A 17,728-nucleotide genomic window follows, 5' to 3' on the forward strand; every position below is an offset into this window, starting at 1 on the left:
GAATGCTACTATGCATGCCCAACTTTAGGCTTAGGGGGTCAGACAACACCCAGTTCATGACAGGCAGCTCAGGTTGCATGGTAACTTCGTGGTCTTTGGTTAGGCAGTCTTCAAGTCCCAGTAGCAGCCGAAAGCTGTCTCTCACAAGGTAAGTATTTATCAAGAGAGGATGGCAGGGCCTGCCAAAGGCTTCCAACAGCATCCCTATCTGCCACTGATACTTGAGCAGCTTGCATGGCAGACTGGACCTGTTGCAGAGCCAGGTTTGTTCTTTGTCCTGGGCCCCACTCAAAACTAGCAGCTTTTAGGGTCACATGGTAAATGGGCCAGAGTAGCACATCCAAAAGAGGAATACGTTGCCATGTCGCCTCGAAAATCCAAAGAGGCCCACTAGCCCTTATACCTTTCTTTTGGTTGTAAGAGGAGCCAGATAGAAGAATTTATCCCTCATCATAGAAGGAATATCCCAACATGCCTTATATCATTGGACCCCAAGAAATTTCACTGAGGTAGAAGGTCCCTGAATTTTTGTTTGATTTATTTCTCATTCTCTGACACACAAACGTCTTACCAGTAAGTCTAGAGTAGCTGCCATTTCCTGCTAGGTCCAATCCGCATCTCAACGTAATGGAGCACTGTGATGTACTGTGGAAAGGAAAAGTGATCAAGATGAACTAAATTATGACACTGGGCTAGAGAGCTGATAACTGATACACCCCTGAGGCAGAACACATACATGGTCACCCAGACCCTTGCCTCTCTGTTTGATTAGGAGTATCCAGTGATGGTATTCTGCATGTCTCTATTGCCACATCACCACCAGGGACTATCAGAGCTCTCTTTACTACTGAAAAGTCATGCTTAAATCTCATCAAATTAGAGAACCAACCCAGAAAACTCATCCTTAGGATTCCATTCCTCTAGAACCATTTCCAGTACCAGAACCTATATTAGTCAGTGTTCTCGTTCTCCAGAGAAACAGAACCAATAAGGTGTGTATACACACACACACACACACACACACACACACAAAATCTTATCTATATATTCAGTTGACCCTTGAACAATGCAGGGATTAGTTCCAGGACACACAGAGGATACAAAAATCCACGGATGTTCAAGATCCATACAGTGTCTATATCCACGGGTCCAAATCCACAGATTGAACCAACCACAGACTGTGTAGTATTGTAGTACTTATTGAAAAAATCCAAGTGTAAGTGGACCCGTGCAGTTCAAATTCATGTTGTTCAAGGGTCAACCATATACATCTCTCTCTCTCTCTCTCTCTCTCTCTCTCTCTCTCTCTCTCTCTCTATACACACACACACACACACACACACACACATAAAGTCATACGGGGGACTTCCCTGGTGGTGCAGTTGTTAAGAATCCACCTGCCAATGCAGGGGACACAGGTCCAAGCCCCGGTCCAGGAAGATCCCACATGCCATGGAGCAACTAAGCCCGTGTGCTACAACTACCCAGCCTGCGCTCTACAGCCTGTGAACCACAACTACTGAGCCTGTGTGCTGCAACTACTGAAGCCCACACAACTAGAGCCCATGCTCCGCAACAAGAGAAGCCACAGCAATGAGAAGCCCGTGCACTACAATGAAGAGTAGCCTCCACTCACCACAACTAGAGAAAGGCTGTGTGCAGCAACGAAGACCCAATGCAGCAATAAATAAATAAATAAATAAGTTAAGTAAGTAAGTAAGTAAGTAAGTAAGTAAGTAAGTAATGGGCTCACAATTGTGGAACTGGCAAATCCCAAACTGGCAGAGTAGGCTTCCAGGATGGAAACCCAGAGAACAGCTGATACTGCAGGTCATGTCCAACGGCAGTCTGTAGGCAGAAGTCCTTTCTCAGAGGACCTCAGCATTTTTCCTCTTAAGGACTTCAACTGATTGGATGAGGTCACCCGCATTATGGAGGATAATCTGATTTACTCAAAGTCTACGAATTCAAATGCTAATTTCATCTAAAAACAATACCTTCACAGCTCTATCTAGTGTTTGATCAAATATCTGGACACCATGGCCTAGCCAGTTGGCAAATAAAATTAACCATGACATTGCCTAGGCTTACAGCAAGCCTAACCAAGTATGGGAGTGTCCTAGCACAGAGTCAATCTGCAAAGACCAAGGAAAGCTGTCAAAACATTAACTGAACATACTCTGCAGAAGAGACTTCACTGCAAAAAGTTTAGTCTCAGAATATTTCAACAAAAAAAGAATCACAGGCATTATAAAGAAACAGGTAAACATAGACCATTCAAAGGAAAAAGATAAACTGACAGAAACCACCCCTGAGGAAGCCCAGCCGTCAGACTTTCTAGACAGACATTAAAACAACTGTCTTAAATATGACTGAAGAGCTAAAGGAAAACAGGTAAAGGAAATCAGGAAAACAATGTATTAACAAAATCAGACTATCAACAAAGATGTAGAAACAATTAAAAGGAACCAACAGAAAGTCTAGAGCTGGAAAGAGCAATAACTGAAATGAAAATTTCACTAGAGGGACTCAACAGCAAAGCTGAGCAAGAAGAAGAAAGAATAAATGAACTTGACGATAAGGCAATTGAAACTACTGAGTCTAAGGAGCTGAAGTAGGATGAAGAAAAGTGAACTAAGCCTAAGGGACCTGTTGGGACATTGCTAAGTGGACCAATAGATGCAACATTGGAACTCCAGAAGGAAAAGAGGGAAAGGGGCAAAAAAGATTACCTGAAGAAATAATGGCTGAAAACTTCCCAAATTTAACAAAAGATGTGAATATATCAATCCAAGCAGCTCAACAAACCCCAATTAGGCTAAATTCAGAGACCCACACCAAGACACATTATAATCAAACTGTCAAAAGCCATTAGGATGGTTATTATAAAAAATACAAAAAATTAACAAGTATTGGCAAAGATGTGGAATAGGGCTTCCCTGGTGGCGCAGTGGTTGAGAGTCCGCCTGCTGATGCAGGGGACGCGGGTTCTTGCCCCGGTCTGGGAGGATCCCACATGCCGCGGAGCGGCTGGGCCCGTGAGCCATGCCCGCTGGGCCTGCGCGTCCGGAGCCTGTGCTCCGCAGCGGGAGAGGCCACAACAGTGAGAGGCCCGCGTACCGCAAAAAAAAAAAAAAAGATGTGGAATAACTGGAACTCTCGTGTACTGTTGGTAGAAATGTAAAATGGTGCACTTGCTGTAGAAAACAGTTCGGCAATTCCTCAAAAAGTTAAACAGTTCGGCAATTCCTCAAACAGTTCGGCAATTCCTCAAAAAGTCTAGTCCAATAATTCCACTTCTAGGTACACACCCAAAAGAACAGAAAGCAGGAATTCAAACAGATACTTGTGCATCAATGTTCACAGCAGCATTATTCACAACAGCCAAAAGGTGGAAATAACCCAAATGTCTATATATATATATATATGTATATATATATATATATATATATATATATATAAAAAATGAGATATTACTCAGCCTTAAAAAAGGAATGAAAGTCTGACACAATACATAAATGAACCTTGAAAACATTATGCTAAGTGAAATAAGCCAGACATAAAAGGACACATATTGTATGATCCCTTTTATTTGAGATACCTAGAATAAGCAAATTCAGAGTCAGAAAGTAGAATAGAGGTTACCAGGGAATAATGGAAGAAGGGAATGGGGAATTATTGTTTTACGTATAGACTTTCTGTTTGGGATGATGAAAGAGTTCTGAAAATAGACAGTGGTGATGGTTGTACATTGTACATGTACTTAATGCCACTAAATTGTATGCTTTAAAATGGGTAAAATGGTAACATTTATGTTATGTATATTTTACCACAATTTTTTTAAAAAGAAGAAAAAGACATATATTAAAATCAGAATTCTATATGGTGTCTAAGTAATTTGTCTTAAAATTTCTTCCCTGAACCCTCAAATAACAAAAAATCCTTTATCAAAGTTGACCTTTGTATGAAAATAAATGACAAAATTAGTCTCACACAATCATTTAGAAATGTTTATCTTTATTTCAGAATGACCTATTAGGACCTTATCCAGATAAAGGTTCTGTCAGCACTTCTCACGTGTTATGACTCAGTTTTGCTTCTATGGACACACCAGTCAAAGTCTCCTTACCAAAACTGAAGTCACCAGAAAAGGGGTACCAGATGGGTGATGAAACCCTACTTAATCACTCCCTATTTGCAAGATGACTTCTTTTGCATTCCTAAAACATCTACTTTGATTCCCAATATATCAATTTTAAAAAATCATTACTTTCACGTTTATATAAATTGACTTTAAATCAATTGATTTAAATTGATTTAAATTGACTTTAAATCAATTGATTCTTTTGCTGCAATAACGTCCAGCAAAACCTTATCACTTCAAGCAAACCTACTATACCTATCTATGCTCAAGAAGTAGTTTGGCTATTAAAGAAGGGCTGGTCTCTTCTAAGCCTTTCCTCAGGATCCACACATCAGACATTCATCTCTATTTTCCAAAGAGCACACCATGGCTGCTGTGTTCCTCTCCTTCTCTTCTTCTTTTGATACCTTTTCCTTATCTTTCAGCTTTTCTTTATTTAGAGTGAACTGGATCGGATTAGCTGCTGGTCTTGTCCTTAAATAATACATCCCAGTCTTCAAACCCTAAAAGGGAAGTAAATACAACTAATTAGGAGAAGCTGTGAGAACACTAGACATTCAAGACCAATGTTTAAAATACATTTCCATAAACCAGGTCAAATTGCTGTCTAAACTTAGAATTGTATCTCCCCTAGGAAGCCCTCTCAAAAATGCTTAAAGAGAGAAAGAGATGGTCAAACAGTATACTCTGTCCTTTTCACCCCTAAAACAAGCTTATCTCTTTGAAAATGTCAAATATTTTTGTTCTCTAGTCTTTTTGTTTGTTTGTTTTTATGTGTATGACTTCCAAGTGTGCCTAAGAAAACATGTCTGCCTTAAATTATAACTATTTAGAGGTCTAGACTGTATCTCTGTATAAGAACAGATTATGACTAATTCAAGGATAAGAATCACCATTCTCTATTCAGTATCCCCAGTCCTGGAACATAGTATAAGTTCAATAAAAGTTTGTTAAATAGAAAAATAAATTCATAATTCTATATAAACACCTAGAATATTGCTAGGGAATAAGAATACATTATAGACTCACAGGCCTTTACAGTTTGCAATGACTAGCTAAGTGATTGGCTTTTCTCCTGTAGATAAAGTGGGGAAACAATGGATATTTTTGAACAGTGGGTTGACATGTGTAAAGTTTTATTTTAGGAATGGTAGCAGTACACAAGATGGCCTAGAGTAGAGATACCAGAAGAAAAGAGATCAGTTAAGAAGTTAAAAATAACAACAGTGGAATAGAAAGTAAGACATTCAAGAAATAGTACAAAGGAACAACTGACACTACATGGTGAATGACTGCATGGAAAGTAAAGGAAGGATCATAGGTAACTCCAAGGTTTCAAGCTTAGAATAAAATAATCCTAAAAGAAATAAGAAAATTCAAAGTGAGAGCTTAATCTGGTATAAAACCCATGGGTTGGTTCTAATACTGGACTTAAAGTGAAAGAACTTCCAGGTGGCAATACTTAGTATGTAGCTAGAATATAGAACTCTGTTCCAATTCTAAAATATCCCAAGCTGGTTGACTTCCTCCACTAACCTGTTTCCAGCCGTAGAAGTGCATACTAGTGAGTTTGCCATAGTTAGGCTCAGCAATATGTATGTTCAAAGACTGGCTTTGATCAATGAAAGCTCCTCTCTCAGCTGCCATCTTGAGTATGGTTTTCTGAGAGATTTCCCACACAGTCTTATAAAGTTGCTTCAGGTCCTCAGGAATTTCTGGTATGCTCTGAAGAAGGGAAATCAAATGTTTATTGCACTCTGGTTGAAGAAAGCAGTATGATTAACAGAATGGTGACCCCCAGGGTCTGGCCTTGGTTCTACTTCCAGCCAGATCTGACGCTACCATTCCATTTAATACAGTATGATCCTTATCAAGTTTCCTAAGACTACTCACTTCTGGCTTATGAAGTCAAACAAAACCCCATCTAAACAACAAAATATCAATCTGGTGGTAGTTATTTAAGACTCATCTTTAATTGGTTAGTGGCCAAAACATTCACTGAAAAGTCAGAGCTAAGCAACAATAAATGACCCTTGACTTTTGCAGAAAATACAAATACTCAGGGCTGTAACTCACAGGGACATGACACAAGGAAGCAATGAGGCAAAACCCTTTAAATAAGCTAGGACTTCACAAACTCCATTTGGAGTCAACAGAAAAAGGTTTTCCTATTTCTTAGGTCTAGGGTTAGCTTGCATCAAAACACAGACTGGCTAATGCTACAGCTTCCATCAGCAAATATAGAAATGTTACAAGAATCTTTATCTGTGTTGCCAAGCAGACAAATATTTAGCCAGAGGCCTCTATTTACAAATAAATAAATGCTTCTTGATTCTCAGTTGCAAATATTTCACTGTTAAACACTATTTCTGGCTCTGTCTTTTGGACTATCAGTCTTCAATTCTCCATCATACTTTTTAATTAAGTTTGACTCTAATTTCAGGCTTTATATCACTGGTCCCCAAACTCTGACTCACTTGGCAATTATCTAGGGAGTCTTTAAAAAATACTGATGCCTGGCTCTCACTCCCAGACATTTAATTTGTATGGGGTACAACCTAAGCTTCAGGATTTTAAAAGCTCTTCAATGTATTCTAATGTGCAGAGAAGTTGGGAACCACTACTTTATACTGCTGCACAAACAAGAGGGTAAGGCCTAGCTATGTGAAGATGCATTTAATCCTAGCACAGCAATGCAGAGTTGAACAGAGCTACATAAGCCTATATGACCACAGTGAATAGCCATTCTTTCTCTGCATTGCCTGGGATAAGTGAGAAGTTACCAATGTAACTACCAACTTAGCTCCTGAAGAGAACACTTTTTTTTTTTTTAATTCTGTACCTGGATAGAGCCATTGCATGCAATAATCTGATTTTTCATCTCTTCATTCCACAAGCCCCGCTCAGTAAGATCTTTCAGTAAGTGAGGATTTACAATCTGAAACAGAAAGGAGAAAGATGTGAAGGAATAAACAACAAAGACAGGGCCTAAACAGGATCACAGACTTGGAGCTTAAAGTAAATAAGATCAATGAAGAACATTAAATTGCTTGGTAAGTTCTATTTTTTATAAAACTGAGAGACCTATCCCACTACATGAAAGCTATATTCCTCTAAAATCTTTATATCTGTTATTCAAAACATAACACATGGTATTTGCAAAAGTGAAAAGAGCTAATGCTGCCTAAGCTGGGTATGTAGAATGATTCTTTTTTCTTTTTAAGTAAGGACATAATAAATACTTAAGAAAATTAGAAACGTACCCACGCCAAACCTTACAGAAATTTATTTCAGAGTATCTGCAAATTCACAAATAAGTATCTTTTAAATTAGTGGTTCTCAACCTGCAAATGAGAATTACCTGGGAACCTTAAAAAAAACACTGGTCCTGCCCATCAGAAGTTCTAATTTGTAACCAAGGCTGAGAACCACTATCTTAAAAGATACTTCTATACACCTTGAGTATCATCAACTTAAGCATATGAGGTTATAGTATATGTCACTATGATTACAAAATGGTTAACCATCATGTGAACTCTAATATCAAGTTGCTTTCATACTCAACCCTCAATCCTTCATTCTTTTGACAGATATTTATTAAATGTCTATTATATGCTGAAATAACATAAACAATATTAGAGATGATAACTCACTTTATCAAAACTTTGCACCGACACTAAAATAAAGGGGCATATACTAAATATGAGTAGCATTTACTCCCAACCTCAGGCTTCTAAAAGATTTTCCTGTAGGTCTGGTTGTGATCTTCTCACCTGAAATTCTCCTGACAAGACTCTGCGAGTATAGATGTTACTGGTATAAGGTTCAATTGACTCATTATTTCCCAATATCTGAGCAGTTGAAGCAGTAGGCATCGGGGCAATGAGTAAACTGTTTCTTATACCATACCTAAAGAAAAGGAGATTATTAGGTGCTGGTCCTGAAGCTACAATCTGTCAGGAAGACAGCTACTTTAAGTCACTGTAGTAAATGCAGTTGCTGCGAGTAATACCAAACATCCATTAGACTCACATGTTGACTTTTGCATTTAACCCCTAAAGGGATGCAACTCCACAGTATGGGTGGTATAACTTGGCCCTCTCCTAAATGCCTAATTCCTAAACAGAATCAGCACCATTTTTACTGCTGGTAAACCTTATCATGCCATGCTGTGATTCCATATCAAGTTAGGAATCACAGCACTTGATACACTATCTTGCCCAAGAAAACACTCACATGGTTATTGGAGAGTCCCCACCTGTATCAGGGTACACTCATTCAACCCTTACTCTTTCCTAAGTGCCTATGTGATCACTGTGCTAGGCCCTTTAAGGAAACATAATGATGTGAAAGTGGTCAGAACCAGACCTCTATCCCCGCAATTCTCCATTTATCCTGAACAGGATAATGAATAGAAAAAATTATGCTCCAAGTATATTTCTGACTTCCTCTATCACCTCTTTAATTAAATTTCCTAGAAGAACGCTAACATCTTTTGACTCTATTCAGTGCCAAAGAGAGTGCATGAAAATATAGTATCTAGGGCTTCCCTGGTGGCGCAGTGGTTGAGAGTCCGCCTGCCGATGCAGGGGACACGGGTTCGTGCCCCGGTCCGGGAAGATCCCACATGCCGCGGAGCGGCGGGGCCCGTGAGCCATGGCCGCTGAGCCTGCGCATCCGGAGCCTGTGCTCCGCAACGGGAGAGGCCACAACAGTGAGAGGCCTGCGTACCGCAAAAAAATAAATAAATAATAAATAAATAAATATATAGTATCTGAACTCTGAGAAATCTTCAAACTGTCCTAAGCACATCCTTCAAAGCTCAGCCTAAGAGATACTTACTCTACAACATCTTTCCTAACCAGGCAGACAACACTAAATACAACTGTCAAATACAAATATTTGCATTGCAAATATTTTCTGTGACCTGTACCTTTACGTATATTTGTGTTACATGTCTTACCTTACTTAGTTTTAAGTTTCTCAAGGACAAAGAGTTCATCTTTCCTACATTCCATACCTCTGGATTCATACAGCACTTAGCATAGAGACTCACATCCTAATGGAGTCTGTACAACTGGACTTTCAACCTCTCTATGTCACTTTCTAGTTGTGAGGCATCAAGCAAACCACCAACTATCTCCATGTCTTTACTCCCTCAGTAGAGTGGACAGTGGTTTCCTGTCCAGAGACAGGAAAATGTTTTGAAAAGTCATATATATATGATATATCCAAGCTATGGAATTGTCTGTAATCACTAAAAACAATAGGTAAATCTGCATGTACTGAAAGAGAAACATCTCCAAAATAAATCACTAAATAAAAAGTCTCAAAACATGTCAAGTTTCATCTCATTTATATAATAAAACTGTGTGTGCGCATCTGCAAATGTACTGAAAAAGGTCTAGAAAAATATACACCATTCACAATGGTTATCTCTGAGAAAAGGAGTCAGTTGGTTTTTTTGTTTGTTTTGTGGGACAAAATGGTTGGCAGAACCATTTATATATAAATGGTATAAAGAAGGGCTTTTACTTTCTATTTTATTTCCATATTTGAACTTTATTAACAATGAATGTGTATTCATGTATTAATTTTGAAATTTAAAAAAGTTATACATAAAAAATATTTAAACTACATTATTTTGAGAAAAACAGAATAATAAATAGAATACAAGTCCATTTTTGTAAAAATTGAATTTGCATGTAAATATACACATATATACACACTCATAAGAAAGTCTGAGGATGATAGACAAAAAGATACAAACAGGTTTTTTTGGGGGGTGATGGTACTGGGATAATTTTCATTTTATTCCCTTTCCACATGTATGTTTTCTAAATTATCTAACATGTATTATTTGAGTAACAAAACAATTTTAAGGTAAACAGATATTTTAAAGAGCATTTTAAAGCTACTGCTTCCTTCTGCAAACATTAAACACTTTGTATATGCATTAACCTAGACATGACAGACAAACATTCAGCAAAACATTCTGCCTGCACTCAAATCTCTTATGTTTATTAGCTGGAAAGGACTACATTTTTCAATTTTTACATTTTTCTTTCACACAGTTTAACACATTAAACCCTCCAAAAGCTCTTCCAAAATCCGTAATGAAGTCCTATGACAATCAATTCATTGAAAGTCATTTATGTGCCCAATGTGGTTAAGCAATAAATAAAAGTTAAAAAAACATTTAAAAAGCAAACACACTTGGAAATATGAAGGTTTAACGAGAAAAAGAATTACCTAATCTTGGTACTCAAGCCCCTAAAACAAGATCAACTAATAATAATAATACCTACCAGGTATTAAAATGCTTTCATTGTGCCAAGCAATTTGCAGGTTACTATACATATAAAATATATTGTCCTAGGAAGCATTTTTAAAAAAATAGTTCTATGGATAGGTCCTTTTAGTCCCATTTAAAAGACAAAAAATGAATTTCAGAAGCTAAAATAACATACCTAAGTTCGAAAGAGCCAGGCTGAAAACCTGAACCCTCCTCACTTCAAAGCCACTTTACATCTCTACTTACTTTGCAATCTTCTCCTTGAGAAGTTTCCAGTCCCACAGGTTTGTAGGAGTAACATTCCACATATCATACTGAAGGATCTAAGGAATAAACAACCCAAATTTATGATAAATCATTGTATGACAATTTAAAACTATGACAAAAACCAAACAAATAACTAACTGCCATGCCCCCACATCCCAACAAATGCTGTCTTTTGGTAAAGCTGTGTAAGAAATACAAGGACCAGAGACTTTCCTGGACAAATTTCTATGTAGTCATATTGATTAGAAGCAGGCTAAGAAAACTCATTAAGGCTTACCTCTTCCCCATGTCTCTGGCTGAGTCCTCTCAGAGGACCCCTACCATATCTACAAACCAGGAAATTCTAACATTTATGAAAGCATGTTGTTTTTGTACAGTAAAAGAATTACTCTAGCCTCATCTTTTTTAACTGCCTTGATCTGCCTCTCAATCTATCTATTTAGCTAATAAACTTATTTTCTAACAATGTAGAGTTCCTAAATATCAGCAGGAACTGTGAGAACGAAAAATAACATCTTATTTTACAGGGAGGAGAATCATACTACTCATGATGAAGGCAGTGTGGATCGTGGAATTCTAGGACAGCTCCCAGATTCCCAGCCCCCTAGGGTATAGGCCATTATATTCTCCTCCCCTTCAGTGTATACAGGACCTGGAAATACAATGGATGCCACTCACATAACTATGACAAATGTGAAGGATTTCTGCAGGTGCAATTAAGGGTGAAAATCAGTTAATTTTTTAGTTAAAAGTGAGACTATCCTGGGTGGGCCCTGACCTAACAAATGAAAACCCTCAAATGGGCGACAGGACTGGGCTCTTCTTGAAATGAGGGACTCTCCCTCCTACTGGCTTTGAAGAAGCAAGATGCCAAGAGTTCTAGAGTTACAAGGAAATGAACCAGGTGAGCTTGGAGGAGGACCCTGAGCCTCAGATGAGACCACAGCCTCTACCGACATTCTGACTGTAGCTTTGAGAGATCCAGAGATCAAGACTCAGCTAACCCAAGTCTGCACTCATGACCCATGCAAACTGATACTGAATGTATGTTGTTTTAATACACTAAGTTTAGTAACAGAAAACTAATACTTGGGAGTTCCCTGGTAGTCTAGTGGTTAAGATTCAGCGCTTTCACTGTTGTGGGCCCTGGTTCGAACCCTGGTCGGAGAACTAAGATCCTGCAAGCTGCGCATGGCGCGGCCAAAAAAGAAAAAAAAAATTAATACAGTCAGCATTCTTCTTACGTCATTTTAGCAATGATTAGTTTTAAACAGAGTATCCTTTTTACTCCAGAGGACAAACAGACCATATGAGTTTACTCTGTCTGGTGTAACAAATTACCACAGATTTAGTGGCTTAAAATAAAAATTTATTCTCTCATAGTTCTCAAGGCCAGAAGCCCGAACTCATTACGTTGGGAAGGCCTCACTCCCTCCACAGGCTGGAAGAGATTCTGTTCTTTGCCTCTCCAACTTCCAGTGGCTCTCAGTACTCCTGGGTTGCGGCTGCATCACTCCGATCTCTGCCTCTATGGTCGTGTTGCCTCCTCTTCTTCTCTGTGTCTCTTGTAAGGACAACTGTCACCGGATTTAGGGCCCACCTGGATAATCCAGGATAATCTCCTCATCTCAAATTCCTTAACAACATCTGTAAAGACCCTTTTTAAACCAAATAAGGTAACAGTCATAGGTTCCAGGCATTAGGATGTGAACATATCTTTTTGAAGGCTACCATTCAGCCTACCATAGGAACTCACAGGCAAAAAGAAACTTCATGCATATACTTACTCCTTTGCTGACTGGAGAGCCCTCATAGGTTTCATATGGGCCATACTCCTTGGCCAATTCACAGCTGGCTTCCAAGGCTCCATAATAAATGGTTTCAAAGATCTGCTTATTCAATAACTGGGCCTCCGGACTCTCAAAAGGGTACCTCATCAGAATAAAAGCGTCTGCCAGACCTTGTACCCCAATTCCAATGGGGCGATGGCATCTATTTGATACACTTGCCTTTGTGCCAACAGATTTAGAGAAGAGACAACATTAATGAACAGTAAAAGCAACATTCTGTAACAAATGACACACTCTCTCTCTTTATCTCAGTTTTCTCACACCATTCCAATGATAACCATTTAGACAATGACTAGAAGACTGTGATAAACTCCTTCCATCTTGGATTACAATAATTACCAATAAGCAGAGAAATCTATTCATACCTCTGGGACAGGGTAGTAGTTAATATCAATAATTTTATTCAGGTTTCGGACAATGACTTTGGTGACTTCAGCCAATTTCATAAAGTCATATGTGTGTTCCGATGTAACATACATATTCAGGGCCAGGGAAGCCAAGTTACAAACTGCAACCTGGAATTCGGAAAAAAAGGGTCAAGAGTCACACGATTTTTATTTCTTCCACTGTGTCAATGACACTACTCTGTAAGCCTCTAACACTTGCTGACATTAAAATTTTAAATTTCTATTTTGACTCCTCCCTCCTCATCATTCACCAGTTCATTTCTAAATCCCAAAACCTATTCACATATGTGAACTGTACCACACACCAGTGAAATAGGTAAGATGGGGAAAGAACCATATGCTTCATGGTACATGGCTCTACTACCAGACGTATGCCACATTATGCTATAATTTTTCATATATATCTGTCAGTAGATGTGCACTGTCCAATACAGCAGCCACTAGATTAAAACTAAATGAAATTTAAAATTCAGTTTCTCAATTGCACTAGTCACATTTCATGTGCTCAGTAGCCACCCAATACAGAACATTTCTATCACTGCAGAAAGTTCTTCCAAACTGCAAGTCTACTTCACCCTCATTGAGACTCTGACAGCCCTTAACTCCTCTCACCTAGACTCCCTCATGCCCTTCACATCTACTCAATTTTACACATGTTGCCAAAGTACCCATTTTTAAAACATAGCTTGAATCATGTAAGCCTAATAAATGCTAGGGAGAAAAATAAGGCAGGAAAAGAAAACAGAGTCTTGGGGCTAAGGATGGAAGGAGTGCCATTTTTTTTTTTTTTTTTTTTGCGGTACGCGGGCCTCTCACTGTTGTGGCCTCTCCCACTGCGGAGCACAGGCTCTGGACGCGCAGGCTCAGCGGCTATGGCTCACGGGCCCAGCCGCTCCGCAGCATGTGGGATCTTCCTGGACCGGGGCACAAATCCGTGTCCCCTACATCGGCAGGTGGACTCTCAACCACCGCGCCACCAGGGAAGCCCAGGAGTGCCATTTTTAAATAGAGTTGCCAAGGAAGACCTCACTGAGAATGGGATATATGAAGAAAGAACTGAAGAAGTCAGAAAGCAAGCCACATGGCTACCTGGGGAGAAGAGCATTTTAACATTCAAAAATCCTGAGACAGGAGTATGCTTCATATGTTTGAGAAACAGCAATAAAATTAGTAGAGCTGGAGCACAGTGAGGAAGGGGGAAAGTAAGAGCAGATGAGGTGGGATACTCAGTTGTGTAGGATCTCACAGGGCATTACAAGGACAGAAATGAGGTACTGATACATGCTACAGTATGGACAAATGACACAAAAGACCAAATATCATATGATTCCATTTATATGGAATACCTACAATAGACAAATCCAGAGACAGAAAATAGGTTAGCGGTGCCGGGGTCTGGGTGAAGAGGGGAACAGGGAGTGACTGCTAAAGGGTACAAGATTTCTTTCTGGGGTGATGAAAATGTTCTGGAATTAGTTATCAGTGATGGTTGCACAACCTTGTGAATATATTAAAAAAACACTGAATTGTATACTTTAGAAGGGTGAAATTTATGGTATGTGAATTATATCTCAATTTAAAAAAAAAGGATGAACGAACTCTGGATGGGCTGGAAAATCAAAGATAAGTATTGTGCAGAGGAATGATATGATCTGATGTTTGTTTTAAGAAGGGTCATTTTATTCTCTATAATATAATCTATCTTGTATAATAGTCATGAGTATGTCAATTTCCTCCAACTAAATTGTTTCCAGAGGGCAGGGGCTGAGCCACATTCATTTATATCTGAGAGCACTTAGTATAGTGTCTTACACATGGCTGGTGCTCAATAAACTTTGTTAAATTAAACTGCAACCTTAGCAATATGTTCAATTCACTCACCATTTTCTTTCTGACTTTTCATTTGTCATGTGTTTTTTAGGTCCTAGAATTTGGGATCTGCTCCTTCCTCCGCATTTTCGTAGTTTACATCCAATATCCAAGCTGCCTGACATCTGACTAATGCAACAATCTCCTTAAACTAACCTCCAGCCTCTTCTCACACTAAGCCATTCTATAACCAGAAGCAAGAGCCATCCTTCCTATCCTAGGGATGCTATTTTCCTTTCAGAAATCTACAAGGGCTTTCCTGCGTCTGAGACATGTCATCTTTCACATACTATCTCCCTTCCCCCAGTTGCAGCCATCTCTCCATACACCAAACCTTAATGTATTTGCTCCATCAAAACAAACAAACTTTTACACTCACTGCACAAAACCTATCCCTGTCTCTGATCTGTCATACAGGCAGTTCTTCCCAAATGGAAAGCTTTTCCATAAATTTCTTTTTAAAATATCCAAATCTATGTCTCATTTCTAGCCTTGCCTCTTCTGTGAATCACCTTAAAGATCTGAGATGAGAACTCTGTCTCACCATTCACTGAAAGGACTCTCTCATGCTTACATACTTTAAACTGAATGAGCACCCTAACACGTTACTGTGTTTGTCCTAACCCTAACCTAAATAACTATATATTGCTATTTTTCTCAAGTAAAGGTTATTACAACAATGTGTGTGAAATAAAAAATTGACAGTCTTTTCTACATGGCTCAGACTAAAAGATATTTAAGGGCACACATCACACCTCTTCCTTTATAACCTCTATTTTAGTGCCCTTCTGCTTACAGCAAGCTACGAAAACCCCCTTCACCCAACTTAAGGGAAATCATGTGAGGGAGTCACAAATAATTCACAAACTCCTTAAGATTCTTCTCTCAGTACCTGAGGCAGAAGTTTTTCTACCTACCTCATCTTTGCTGGTATATTCTACTATTTCTGTGCACAGGTTGCTGCATTTGATCGTTCCTAGGTTCTGCTGGTTGCTCTTCCGATTACAGGAATCTTTGTAGAGCATGTACGGGGTACCTGTCTCTGTCTGAGACTCAATGATGGCATACCAAAGCTGCTGAGCTTTTACAACTTTGCGGAAACGACCCTCTTTCTCATAACTGAAAGGCAAAGCTAGTATTATTTTAATATTCCCTAAGGAAAATCTTTATTGCAGATAACATGAAGAGAAACACCAAAATATAAAATATTGAAAACTCTTAAATTTCTTACTAAGTTTTGCTAAGAGAAAGAAATTAGGAATATGATATTTATTTTACTATGGCTAAAGTCAATCCCACTAAATCAACAAAACCTTCCATAATAAAAAGGAACAAAACCTGAAGTACTCAAATTGTGCTACTGTGCTAAAGCAGTACTGTTGTGCTATTATTTAATGAACTATTGACATGTGTGTCCCAGTTGCCCTTGATTCCTGTGTACTACACAAAGCATAACTTGTTCTGTCAAATGTACTTTATGACAAAGCAAATTAGTAACAACCCTGCTAAACAACTCTTTGCATTAATTTTTTAAAGGATCAATTAAAAAAACCTGAATACCTATTTACATGTCCCAAAGTTTCAAGAAAGAAGACAAACCAAAATTTTGTTGAAGATTCAGGAAGGAAACATGACCAAAATAAAATTATTAGTCACATTCTCTTCTAGATGCTTCTCAAGATTCCTAGAAACTGGCTAATGATTGACGTAGTTTTAAAATTTAGATCCTGTAAATAAAAGAAACACACAGTTAAAGCATTATTACTCTCATATTTTTCCCATACCTTTCATATAGCTTCTCAAATTCTTCTCCCCAGACCTCATCCAGACCAGGACACTCATTTGGACACATCAAAGACCAGTCCTGCAAAGGGAAGAAGAGTACCAACCATAAGAAACTTCAAATAACCAACCACACGTAGTCCATTAGGAACACTGCAAGGGATATTGTGGCTTCCATAGACTGTCTTAAAAATTTGCTTTAGAAATAATAATTTTAGGCTCAGGCCCAAACATCTAGTTTTGCATGTTTGTTCATGACCCTTCAACCATTTAGGTCAGATAGCATCTACTTTAGAGAATAAAAATCCAAGAAGGCAAGAACGGCATCTCTTAACTTGTTTTCAGCATGCCTTTCCATGGCATAACATATAGGTGGACTCTTCCTAAGCATGATTTAAGATGACTGAGGAGAAAACTTATATGAATCAAGTTGTTATTACTAACAAGTACCTATCTCTCACCTGATTAGTCTCCACTCGTTTCATGAAGAGATCCGGAATCCAAAGGGCAAAGAAAAGGTCCCTGGCACGCTGTTCTTCCTTTCCTGTGTTCTTCTTTAAATCAAGGAACTCAAAGATGTCTAAATGCCAAGGCTCCAGGTAAATAGCAAATGCCCCAGGTCGCTAATGGTAAACAAATCATCATTCTTCTCAGAATCAGAATAAAACAAAGAAACTTCATATTTTCCAAAGCACTTCAATAATATCTCCTTGGATCTTCACTACAATTAATGAATTAAATGAGATAATACAAATAAAAGTACTATAAAAATATAAAGTAGTAGTAGTTTTCTTACAATTCTAGCAGTAAAAAAGAGCATTTAACATAAAGAAAATGTGGAACAAGAAAGACTAAATAGGACTTCCCTGGTGGCGCAGTGGTTGAGAATCCACCTGCCAATGTAGGGTACAAGGGTTCAAGCCGTGGTCCGGGAAGATCCCACATGCCACAGAGCAACTAAGCTCGTGAGCCACAACTACTAGGAGCCTGCGCTCTAGAGCCCGTGAGCCACAACTGTTGAGCCCGCGTGCTGCAACTACTGAAGCCTGCGTGCCTGGAGCCCGTGTTCTGCAACAAGAGAAGCCACCGCAATGAGAAGCCCACGCACCTCAAC

General features: G+C 38.8%; 1 protein-coding gene across 3 annotated transcripts in view; it reads right to left on the reverse strand.

Annotated features, from left to right (window-relative positions):
• Nucleotides 1-3,997: 3,997 nt before the first annotated feature.
• Nucleotides 3,998-17,728, reverse strand: part of RRM1 (ribonucleotide reductase catalytic subunit M1) — a 34,150-nt gene continuing 20,419 nt past the window's right edge. For all 3 annotated transcript variants that reach the window (XM_060159828.1, XM_060159829.1, XM_060159830.1), the window contains 10 exons: nucleotides 17,076-17,237; nucleotides 16,617-16,696; nucleotides 15,750-15,951; nucleotides 12,922-13,071; nucleotides 12,494-12,715; nucleotides 10,686-10,762; nucleotides 7,918-8,053; nucleotides 6,987-7,082; nucleotides 5,681-5,869; nucleotides 3,998-4,647 (listed from right to left, as the gene is read on the reverse strand). In XM_060159828.1, coding sequence (XP_060015811.1) covers nucleotides 4,462-4,647; nucleotides 5,681-5,869; nucleotides 6,987-7,082; nucleotides 7,918-8,053; nucleotides 10,686-10,762; nucleotides 12,494-12,715; nucleotides 12,922-13,071; nucleotides 15,750-15,951; nucleotides 16,617-16,696; nucleotides 17,076-17,237 — 1,500 coding nt within the window. In that variant the 3' untranslated portion in view covers nucleotides 3,998-4,461. The remainder of the gene's footprint in view (nucleotides 4,648-5,680; nucleotides 5,870-6,986; nucleotides 7,083-7,917; nucleotides 8,054-10,685; nucleotides 10,763-12,493; nucleotides 12,716-12,921; nucleotides 13,072-15,749; nucleotides 15,952-16,616; nucleotides 16,697-17,075; nucleotides 17,238-17,728) is intronic.

This window comes from Lagenorhynchus albirostris, chromosome 9, assembly GCF_949774975.1.
Source record: "Lagenorhynchus albirostris chromosome 9, mLagAlb1.1, whole genome shotgun sequence".
NCBI classification, from domain to species: Eukaryota; Metazoa; Chordata; class Mammalia; order Artiodactyla; family Delphinidae; genus Lagenorhynchus; species Lagenorhynchus albirostris.